At 38.0% G+C, this 10,632-nt stretch overlaps 1 protein-coding gene across 2 annotated transcripts; it reads left to right on the top strand.

Annotated features, from left to right (window-relative positions):
- The first annotated feature begins 1,678 nt into the window (after window positions 1-1,678).
- On the top strand, window positions 1,679-10,180 carry spi1b (Spi-1 proto-oncogene b). Of its 2 annotated transcripts, none has more exons than XM_030413997.1 (5): window positions 1,679-2,145; window positions 2,687-2,777; window positions 3,871-4,103; window positions 7,376-7,526; window positions 9,714-10,180. In XM_030413997.1, the coding sequence occupies exons 1-5, from the start codon at window positions 2,104-2,106 to the stop codon at window positions 10,025-10,027; spliced, it is 831 nt and encodes a 276-aa protein (XP_030269857.1). In that variant the 5' UTR covers window positions 1,679-2,103; the 3' UTR covers window positions 10,028-10,180. The 2 variants fall into 2 exon arrangements, with proteins under 2 accessions (XP_030269857.1, XP_030269858.1); XM_030413998.1 differs by having other exon boundaries at window positions 1,698-2,145; window positions 3,907-4,103.
- The last annotated feature ends 452 nt before the right edge of the window (window positions 10,181-10,632 follow it).

Here is a 10,632-nt window from a genome sequence, read left to right as displayed (position 1 = left end):
CAAACTTTTTTTTTGTTTTGCAGGTATTCTACAGTGACGGGACTCAAACTTCCCCCACAGGAATAGTTTTATCTGTTCTTTGTGATAGTAATAATCTCCATTTACCTCACAGTACAGATACTGTACCTTCATCTTATCTGCCAGCTGTGTGTGTGACTCTGAGTGTGTGACTGCGTGTGTGTGTGTGTGTGTTTGTGACTGTGCATGTTTGTGCGTCAACATTTTTCCTCAACAAACTTCTGTTTACATCACAAAACAATATGTTTTAGTCATTTAGCTACAGCACACACTTTCAGTCAGTCCATCAGTTTCAGGTCTGCAGAACTGAATGCTCGGATGTTTACAGTGTGACACTTCACACCCACTAAAAATAATGTCCATTGTCACACTAATCCTGTTTGTTCTACACTAATGTTCTACACTGTAACCTCAAGTACAGCCGCTTTCATTTCCTATGCCACCCATTCTGGTATTAGCAAAGACCTTATTTGCAGCCACCTTCACGTTTGCACTCACATTAAGTGTTGTGTATTTTGGATGTTATCAATGGTTTGTTGGACAATGGGAGGTGTATGTACTTTTGTAAGCCTCTACTTTGGGAGAAGCGACAGTCAATGTTCCTCGGAGGTGACCAATAAAGCCAATCTTTCAATCAATATATCGTTCAAATTATTAGATATATGTTTTTGTAATCTGACTTCCGTGAGTCATGCTTCATGAGGCTTTGTATGCAAATCACTAGCTTTTAATGAATGGTTCATGTTGTTTTTTATACATATATATTTTAAGTGTTACATACTCCCAATCATTTTATTTGATCTATAAAATGATCCGGCATAACTGCATTTTTTGGGGGGTAGTATGCAACTGAATGTTATTTTTACATTATTCTAATTTTAATCAAATGAATCAAGTTTTTGTTGTATTGGCTTTTGTTTTATTTGTGTATTTATCCTCAACATTGTCTTTCCTGCCATCTTTGTTTTGAAAATGACAGTCACGTCTCAGTGCTCTCTCTTGTATAAATAAAGCTTGACTGACTGATTGTTTGGTTGACTGATAGTGTGTTATTTCTTTTTAACTTATGTAAAGTGTCTCTAAGTACCATGAAAAGCTCTGTATGAATATAAAATGTATTATTATCATTTAATTATCTCTGTCAAATGCCTAAACATACCTTGGTATGCATACCAAGCATATTGCATATTTTGAATTTGAATCTCCTGATTGCTGGTTGTATAGTAGAGCCATAATATGCATTTACTGAAAGTATATTCAATTTACTTTTTTATAAAAACAGTATTGAATTGGCCCATCCCCTATTTAATTATCTAAAGCCTTATACAAACATTAATTAAATGGATTGTTAAATATACGTAAAGGTTTGCTAAAACATCAATCATTTTAATTACAAACCAGCTTTGAATAAAAACATGAATAAACATTTAAAGATATTTCCGAAGTGTGTTGTAAGCTGCTTATAAATGCAACATATTAGGGCCTGCATGGCAACAACAATGTCTTTCCCTCCTGCTGTTGAGACCAGAGCACGCCACCATTGAACTGAAACATGTTTTAAAAGCACAGGAAATGAGTTAAAGTCAACCAAACTCTAAAAGATTAAATTCACCATGTGTTTATCACAGTAAACTGACAGTGAGGAGAGCCCTTGATGATGATTGGCTGCTAAGAGGAGGGGACAGTATATAGACTCTGATAAATGTGGTGTTTCATGGTCTCCCCTGACAAATCATCAATGGCCAGGAGCCTTCAGCAGACACACTCTGTTGCTCCCACCCACAGACATTTTACAGAAGTCAAAAGTTCCTTTTTTTCATTTTACAGTCGGGCCTTGTTTATTTCATTTCATTTGACACAGCTGAAGATCTCCACGAGTAGCTAAGTTCAAAAGTGTGTGCTATACAATAAGAGAGAGGGAGAGAGAGAGAGAGCGAGAGAGGGAGAGAGACATTTTTTGCTTTTTCGTTGAGTGAGAGGAAATTTTGAAACGTTGTGCAATGGTGCCGCAAAGGTTTTGAAAGGTTGTGAGAGGGTTTTGCCAGCAAAGCGTTTGAGAGCCGGTCCGTTGGAGACCAGGTCTCCATGTTGCATCCATACAGAATGGAGAGCTACCTCATCCCACCTGTGAGTATCTTTTTTTCTATCACTATTATTTTGAAAAAAATAAAATAAATAGAAGAGCTCTCAGGAGAATTCTCAGCATGTGAGGCTTGAGAAGAGCTCCTTGAGTAGTTTGTGTTTAAAGCAGCATCAAACAGAAAACAGGTTTAACAGCCAGGATGACAGAGGACATGTATAATCTCAAAATTACACGACTTAATGTGAGTTCAACTTCAATTTGAATACAGGACACAAACTGTAAGAGTCTTTTATACGACTGGAAACATGAAAATGAAACTCTAGAGTTCAGGAGAGTTTCAGAAGAGTAGCGGGCAAGAAAAAAACTTATTGTTGTAACACAAACAGTAGCTGATATTAACTGATTTACAACTGAAAGACATCTAGCGACAATGTGAACATTTTCTAAAAGAGAATGGTGGGTATTTTAATTTATTCGATGTGTAATGTGTCAATAAGTTTTATGCAGGATGAGCACCATGCAGTCAAAGACATTGCTCCCGTGATATTTTGTGGCTGAAACTGCTTTTTATTTTTGCTCTTGCAGCACTCTGAAGAGATGTATGATGCTGAGATCTACAGACATCAAATTACAGAATATTATAATCCGTATGTCCTAGATGCAGATATCCAGGCAGGTGAGTTTTACTTCAACAATCCTACTTTGTCTCATGTGAACACTGTTTGAATTGAATCACCACTTGTTCTTTTAAAAGTATGTCATCTATATATTTTTAGATTAAAGACACTTTAAAATGCATTTTTTTTTTAAAAGGCCAAATGTCATTAATGACACGATCTTAACCTGCTGACAAAAATCTTGTCTTCATCTCAAGTTTCATTCCAATTAAAAAACAGTCTTCAAGTGAATTTATTCTTCAGATTAATCACGATGACCCGATGCGGTGACTTCTCTGGTGTAAGCCTTCAGCGTGTGCAGCTGGAGCGCACCACATTAGGGTGTATGGAACACAGGAAACAGATGCAATTTCTTTCGCCTGCTACGGCTACAGACATAGAACAACTTTCGCCCCATGGGGTTTTGTTGATACATGAGAGGTGCTTTACTTTCTCTTGTAATCAACTGTTTTGCATATTGCACCAAAACAATCTAAATAGGGAGCAAATGCTGTTCCTGACCTAATGGCCCACTGAGAAGGCTTTAGTTAAGAATAGTTCTTGTCTAAAAACTAAATCTAACTGAATCTAATCTTGAAAAAATATATATTAAATTAAGTTAGGACTCTTTACATGTACTGATATACAAAAGAATGATCCTACAGTGTTAGAGTATGTGCATGACATGGCTAAATTATCTAGTTTGATGACTAAAAGATCTAAAAGTATGTAAACCCTGAACTTGCGAGGTGATTCTTGAACAGATTTTGAGAAAAAGAAATAGTCGAGGACAGCATGAGAAAAGAGCGCAAATGCAAAAGTCAACGGCTGTGGCGACACCGCGAGTGTGGCGGAAAAAAAAAAAAAAAAACAGGAAAGAGCTTCATGCTGAATTCTCCATTATTCCCCTCTTTTCATCTGCTTTATGCAAACTCAAGCACTATGACTAAGCAGCTCGCTGTCGTCTCCAGTTGTGTATGAATTGGTAGTTTTTTGATGAATTTCACTGGTTAAACATTGTTTTTCACTGTATGAAACCATTTGAAGACGTGACCCTTTTGAAGCTCTGTTGACTTTACTGGGCTTCATTTCTGTCTTCTTTTCCGTTTTCTGTGGCCATTATGCCGTTTCTCACCGTTTTTCCTTTAGATCACTGGGACTACCACTCTCACCCTCACGTACACTCCGTAGAGTATGAAAACCTGCAAGAGAGCAACTTCACAGAGCTGCAGAGTGTGCCGGCTCTGCACCCGCCCGGCCTCATTCGACACGAGCCCATACGATACGACCCAGACAGTCTGCTCGATCCAAATCTGGGGGCACATCCACATGTTTTACAGCCACAAGTAAGTCTCTTGTCACCCCACAAAATGTATATAATCCCATATGTCAGAAGATGAACATGCAGTACAGAAACACACACACACACTGGTATCTGACCACAGCAAACAACTTCATGCATTCAAATAAAAATGGAAATCGAATCAAGATGGAAACAAATCTGTTGTTTGTTAGAGAAACTTTTTTTTCATGCTAAAAAATGTAATCCGTAACTTACTGTTGCTGGAGTTACGTCCTATACTATTACTCAGAGGCTTTCTTGTAATGACATTGATCACTCATTGTTGAAGTAATGACAGTGATGATGACTGAAGGGTTTTCCTGAACATAGAACTAATGGTACCCAGAGGTCTCTCAGCTTCTTTTGATGGTAAGGTAGTCAAAATATAATTACAAGGAACAGACAACTGCTGACAAATACTCCCTGAAGTTGTTCTAGTGCTCAGTAATCAGTGTTGTAAAAAGTACCTGTAAGACATAAATAAAAGTAAATAAATGAGATTTAAATATAACTTTGGTAAAAGTGAAAGGCACCCACATGAGCAGGACTAAAAGTCTTAAAGAGCTTGATGTCCTTAGGTGTCAAAACTAATTTTCTGGCAAAAGAATTACAAGTAAATTATATACATGTGCATAATACTGAATACTATTGGTCCACCAGTTATATCTGTCCCATTATTGGATCAGATATTCAGGATGTTTCTGATTATCAGAATGAGAGATAAAAAAAAAGAATCCACTGCTTTGGCTCTGATGCAGCATATAATCCGCAAAGTAACTAGTAACTACACTTATCAGATAAATGTTAAGAAGTAAGAGTACAATTGCCACCAAACTGTAGTGGAGTGGAAGTATGAAGTAGCAGAAAATGCAAAGTACCATCACTACCAATAACCAAGTGCTGTAAGAAGTACCCAAAAGTTATACTTGAGAAAAGTAAAGATATTAGATTAAAAAGTCATCAATACAAGTGAGTTTAGTCTTCAAGTATTCGATAATAGATGTATTTAAGTATTAAAAGCACAAGTCGAAGTTACTTATATGTATGGTACACGTATACTACGGGTCAGCTGATTGTTGGATACAATATTCAGTGTTCTTTTGAATCCAATTCCTAGTTTTAAAAAGTGCTACTTTGGCTCTGATGTTGCATGCATTCTGCAAAGTAACTAGCTACCAGAGTCAAATGAGTAAAAAGTGCAACATTTGCCTCCAAAATGTGGCGGGAGCCGCGGGATGGAGGTAAAGAGTAGCAGAAAATAGAAATACTCTATAAGTACAAGCACCTCAAAATTGTACTTATATCAGTCTATGTCCTCAAACTCAACATTATTCACAGTCTGGTTTCAAATCAGAGCCGACATTTGGGGAGCTGGAGGCCATTTATGGACATGTGACAAAAATCAGGAAGTGAATCTTTGAGCTACAAGAAAAAACTTTAATTTTAGCTTTTTTTCCTTTGTTGTTTTGAATTTCAGTTTAAAAAGCACATTTTCTTTGAATAGAGTCTGACGGCTCAGCTTGCTGTCACAACTTCACCTCTCCAGTTGTGAACCAGCGAACCAGAACAGAGATCTCAGTGTAGTGTGTTCAAATAAGACAAGCAGAGGTGAAATGTGTGCAGGACAAATCATGCACTTAACATAATGTCATAATGATCAAAATATGAAAGGTATATGTACCAAAAGGTGTCACGGATTTAAAAATGGAGTGTGAGCGAGTGCCAGTAAAGTGCTGGACTGCGCCGATACAGTAAATGTGCAACAGTCAAATATCAAACATAGAAGTATATTACAAGTATAAACCAGAACAATGAACATATTTTGAATAACTTTGTGAACACTGGGGCACCTTTGTGTTCATACCAAAATATATAGTCTTCTTCTTTCTCGGCAGTTTCTTAGGAGCTACAGATGTACACTGACACACTCACAAGACATTTTTTCATTTCAGCCACGCAAAACTGTTTGAATCCTTTACAATGAATACACAAAGCATGGGTGCTTAAAGGTCACATGGTGATTTTTGTAAAAACCAACTGACATTTTTATAACTGGAGAATGTGTGTGTGTGTGTGTGTGTGTGTGTGTGTGTGTGTGTGTGTGTGTGTGTGTGTATGCGAAAAGAAAAAAGTGTTAATGTGCTAATTGTACCGTGGCGTGAGAATACAATGTGAAAAACCACGCTTCACACATGGAATTCACATGAAAGTTTGCACCGCTGACTGCTTTTTTTTTCTAAAAGATGTAAAGTGTTGCCCACCCAGGCATACAGCTATAGCAGCGTCCACACATCACAGCTCATGCAGAGAGAGAGATGCTGCCTTACTGTTTTCGCTTACAGTGAAGAGAGCTTCAGTGCAGAACACGGGTGATGTTAGGTACAGCAGCAACGCGATCTGTCGTTTGAAATGTGCTGAGAGGACTCGAGGTGTCAAACATGGCAGTTTGAAAGTGAGAACAGACGTGCATTAAAAGATATCTGTTTGAAAATAAAAGGTGGAGGGTGAGATATAGAAAATCAATAGTGGATCTAGTATTTAAATGATTTACTTAAAGATCCACTGCACACATGTATTAAAGCATCCGTACAAATTCTTTTTAACGGGAAAAAATGTCTCATTACGTACAGTGCTTGTACTTAGTTACCTGCCACCACTGAATATCGTAGCTTCTGAAGCTGAAATGAGGCTGTGAAGAATTCAGACCAACAATTGCACTCTTTAACGGTGCAGACCTACACAGTAAAAACAATAAATGATATAATTAAAAAATCGAACAAAAAATTCTGGCAGCAGAGGGTGTAAAAAATACTGAAAATAACCATCTAGATGATCTAGACATCTATGTTAAAATGACAGTTTTCAGCTTTTGATTCAAAGAGGCATCGTTTTTTTTTGTCTTTTTAATGTTTGAATATTATTATTTGATTTTGATTGTGTGCAAAAAATCCATAATCCATCACAATTACAGATTCTTAATGTTATTTTACATTACATGAAAATACAGGGGAAATATGTACAGTGTACATTTACATCATCATGATGTACATGCTTTACAATTAAACATTGTTTGCTTTATCCTTCCAAAATATCCCCAAAGATCCAAACATTATGATGATGAATTCCATAAGATAATAAATGCAAATAATCTATGTAACATTTTGCTAAAACCTTGGAGCAACATAAAGTGAAATGGTATGTAATCAGCAGGCTCCAAGTTCATTTATCGCATGTGTTTTGGTTCAAGACTGATTGACTTCGACTCCTGTCATGTAGGTAGCGTTCTTCCCCCGGCCTGTGTATCCAACGCACATGTCCCAGCGCAGCTCTGATGATGAGGAGCACGGAGGACGAAGCCCCCCGCTGGAGGTGTCTGATGAGGAGTGTCTGAGAGAGCGAGTCTCCTACGTCTCACCAGGAGATCTGGGTAAGGAACCAGGTTTACAGGCCACTTAAAACTATTTGTACAGTAGGCGAGCGCTCAGTCCTCGACTGAGCAGTTAACACGGTTACTTTAAGAAACAACAACTGTACCAGCAATGTGAAGACTCTCAGTTATCCGGGCCTTGGTATATCTAGACGTGCTAAGTCACTGGACCTGCTTCAGCTTCTTTAATCTCAAGATGTGTGCAGTTGCTTTGGTATCGAATCATCAGCTCTAAATACCCTTTTCTGGACAATGGGTCAGTTGTGGTTTCCTCACATTGGGATGATGATGGTTGAGTCACGTCAGCTTTGTGTCCTGCTGACTATGTTAGATGCACTTTTAAGATGAGCTACTAGTTGCACAATTGCCTCTACATTGCTGCTCATGCATCTTCTACAGAAGCGAGTCACAAAAGGACAAAGTTGTTGTATGTCTACTTGGAACTTAAAATGTCTCCAATGCTGGATTTTGAATTTTGGATCATACCAGAAGGATGGTAGGCTACCCCTAGACTACATACACCTCATGACAACACAAGTTCTTCTCATCAGTATCACGACTGTTTTAATATCGTTGCTTCAGAACACATTCATAATGTACTGTAATAAGTGTACTAGAGCATAGCTTGAGCTAAATGACAGTTCCAGTGCATTCCATTTTCTCAGACTTAGGTGCTGTGCTGGAATGTAACTATAGTACTGAGAAGTACTGTACTTAAATACATCTTTGTGGTACAACTTTTCTTGAGTATTTCCATTTTCTGCTACATAACACTTTCACTCCACTATACAAAATTGTAGTTTTTACTCCACTGCATTTTGTGTTTGGTTATGTTACTAGTATCTTTGCAAGCTGCATTTACTTTTTGAACTTAGTTTATTTTGAATGCACTGTCTAGAAAAATGCACATGACTGTACTTCAACACAAGTACACAAGTACTTGTTCAAACACTGCTCAGCCCTAGTTTTACAGGGGTTTTTTTTATCAGCTACATTCAGCTTCACTGAACTATCAACAGCAAACACTGAACTTGACGGTTGTGCATATTTGATCAGTCACAGTTCTACACAGGTAAAACAGTCTGTGTGAATTGTAGCACCTCTGGTGAGATGCAAGGCCTCATCACAAGGCCTAAAGAGATCAATTGTGTTTGATATGTAAACTCAACCATTGAGTATGATCAGTTCTTTAGACCTCGTATCTAGGGCTGAATGATTTGGGAAAAATTGTGCGATTTTTCTGACCACCATTGCGATTCCATTTGTAATTTTTTTTTTTTTTAAGTCAAGCTTCAGCTCAATATTCACTCTGTTATCGATTTAAAACATATCGCGGAGCATCACCACATTGATATACCATCAAAATATTAACTGATCTGTATTCTAATGATGATGATATCCCACTGTGCTTTCTTGCGCTCTTGTAGCCGCACACAACTATGATATAGTCATTTGTTTTGACTGGGATGCAGCATCACCTGTTTCAGCTGACTTTTTTGATGTACACTGGTCATAAAGGTACCTCTGGTGTTTTTTTAAGTGCTGGTACAAGTTTGTTGTGTTGCCTCGTGGTGCAACAACTGTTCCAAGATAGGTCTTGCATATCTGTCACACAAATGTAAAGCTTTACTTGGCCTTCATGTGTTTTTGTTGGTAGTCACCTTGGGCCATGGCTGATTGGTGAGCAAGATTGGTGCACGAGGTGCACAGCACTAGGAGGACAGCATGAATTTGTAAAACCATTGACACGTGTTTAAACAAGGGTCGGATAGGCATCCGGCAGCAAAATTAATCTTAGTCTCTGCAATTTGGTAGTTTCGATTACTGCAATTTCGATTGAAAATTGGTTAATCATTCAGCAGTACTCATATGTCATGTAACTATTTCAAAATCGGTTTATACGTCATAAACTGTGTTTATCACAAAGCACCATGACAGTGTAGAAACTCTTAAATGATGAGACATGAACAGTCTGCTTGTTCTCCTCCTGTCCTACTCTGAGTGCTCCGACTGATTTGGTTGATTTATATGGTTGAAACTAATAAAATGTGTTGACCCACTTTGTTTATACTAACATGATTCCTACGCTAACAAATTGGTCTTCATACCGGTTTGAGTGTGATAGAATAACAAGTTGCGTATCAGGCTCAAATCAGTAATGATGGAACCATTTCATGTTTCCAACAGGGAGTAAAAAGAAGATCCGTTTGTACCAGTTCCTGTTGGACCTTTTAAGAAACGGCGACATGAAGGACAGTATCTGGTGGGTGGACAGAGACAAAGGGACATTCCAGTTTTCTTCCAAACACAAGGAGGCTCTCGCACATCGCTGGGGAATCCAGAAGGGAAATCGCAAAAAAATGACCTATCAGAAGATGGCACGTGCATTGCGCAACTACGGCAAGACTGGAGAGGTGAAAAAGATAAAGAAGAAGCTGACGTACCAGTTTAGTGATGAGGTGCTGGGGAAGAGTCATCTGGAGAGAAAACCTTATGTGTAGGCTGGAGGGAGACTGAAAAGTCAAGATTTACTTCCATTATGACAGGTGATGACAGCGTAGGCATAGTTTCTGATGTTAGATGCTCAATCAACCCTGTTGATCTGGTGAATAGCATTTTGTGAATAGCCCCGTTACTGCGGTACAGTAAAGGAACAATCCTTTGAAGGTTCGAGCTAATGCTGCATGAAAGTATAAAAAAAGACACAAAACCTGTACAGACTCTTTCTGGAGACCACTTCATACAGTGCATGTAATCCAAAGTAGAGAATCAATATCATAGAAAGCTCAGTTTGTCTGTCTGTCTGATTGTCTGCATAACAAATTACTTGATAGTAACAGGATCAGCTATAAAAGTGTGTACCTCAGATTTGGAAAAGCGTGATTTGCCCTCTGATGTAAAACCTGCTCTCTGAACCCTGTCCACAACCAGTGCAGCAATTTTGACATGGCATATTAATTTGGCACACACATGAAACATGTGAAACAATTGAAATACTGTTTCCCCCCATGCATTTACCCTAACATAGAAAAAGTATTAATATACACATTAAATAATGTTTTGGATCAGGGATTAGACGGTTTTATTTTTAAAAAATACATTAAAC

The sequence above is a fragment of the Sparus aurata genome, chromosome 4 (genome assembly GCF_900880675.1).
Source record: "Sparus aurata chromosome 4, fSpaAur1.1, whole genome shotgun sequence".
NCBI classification, from domain to species: Eukaryota; Metazoa; Chordata; class Actinopteri; order Spariformes; family Sparidae; genus Sparus; species Sparus aurata.
The sequence above is the reverse complement of the archived record's forward strand: the minus strand, read 5'-3'. Positions and strand labels throughout refer to the sequence as shown.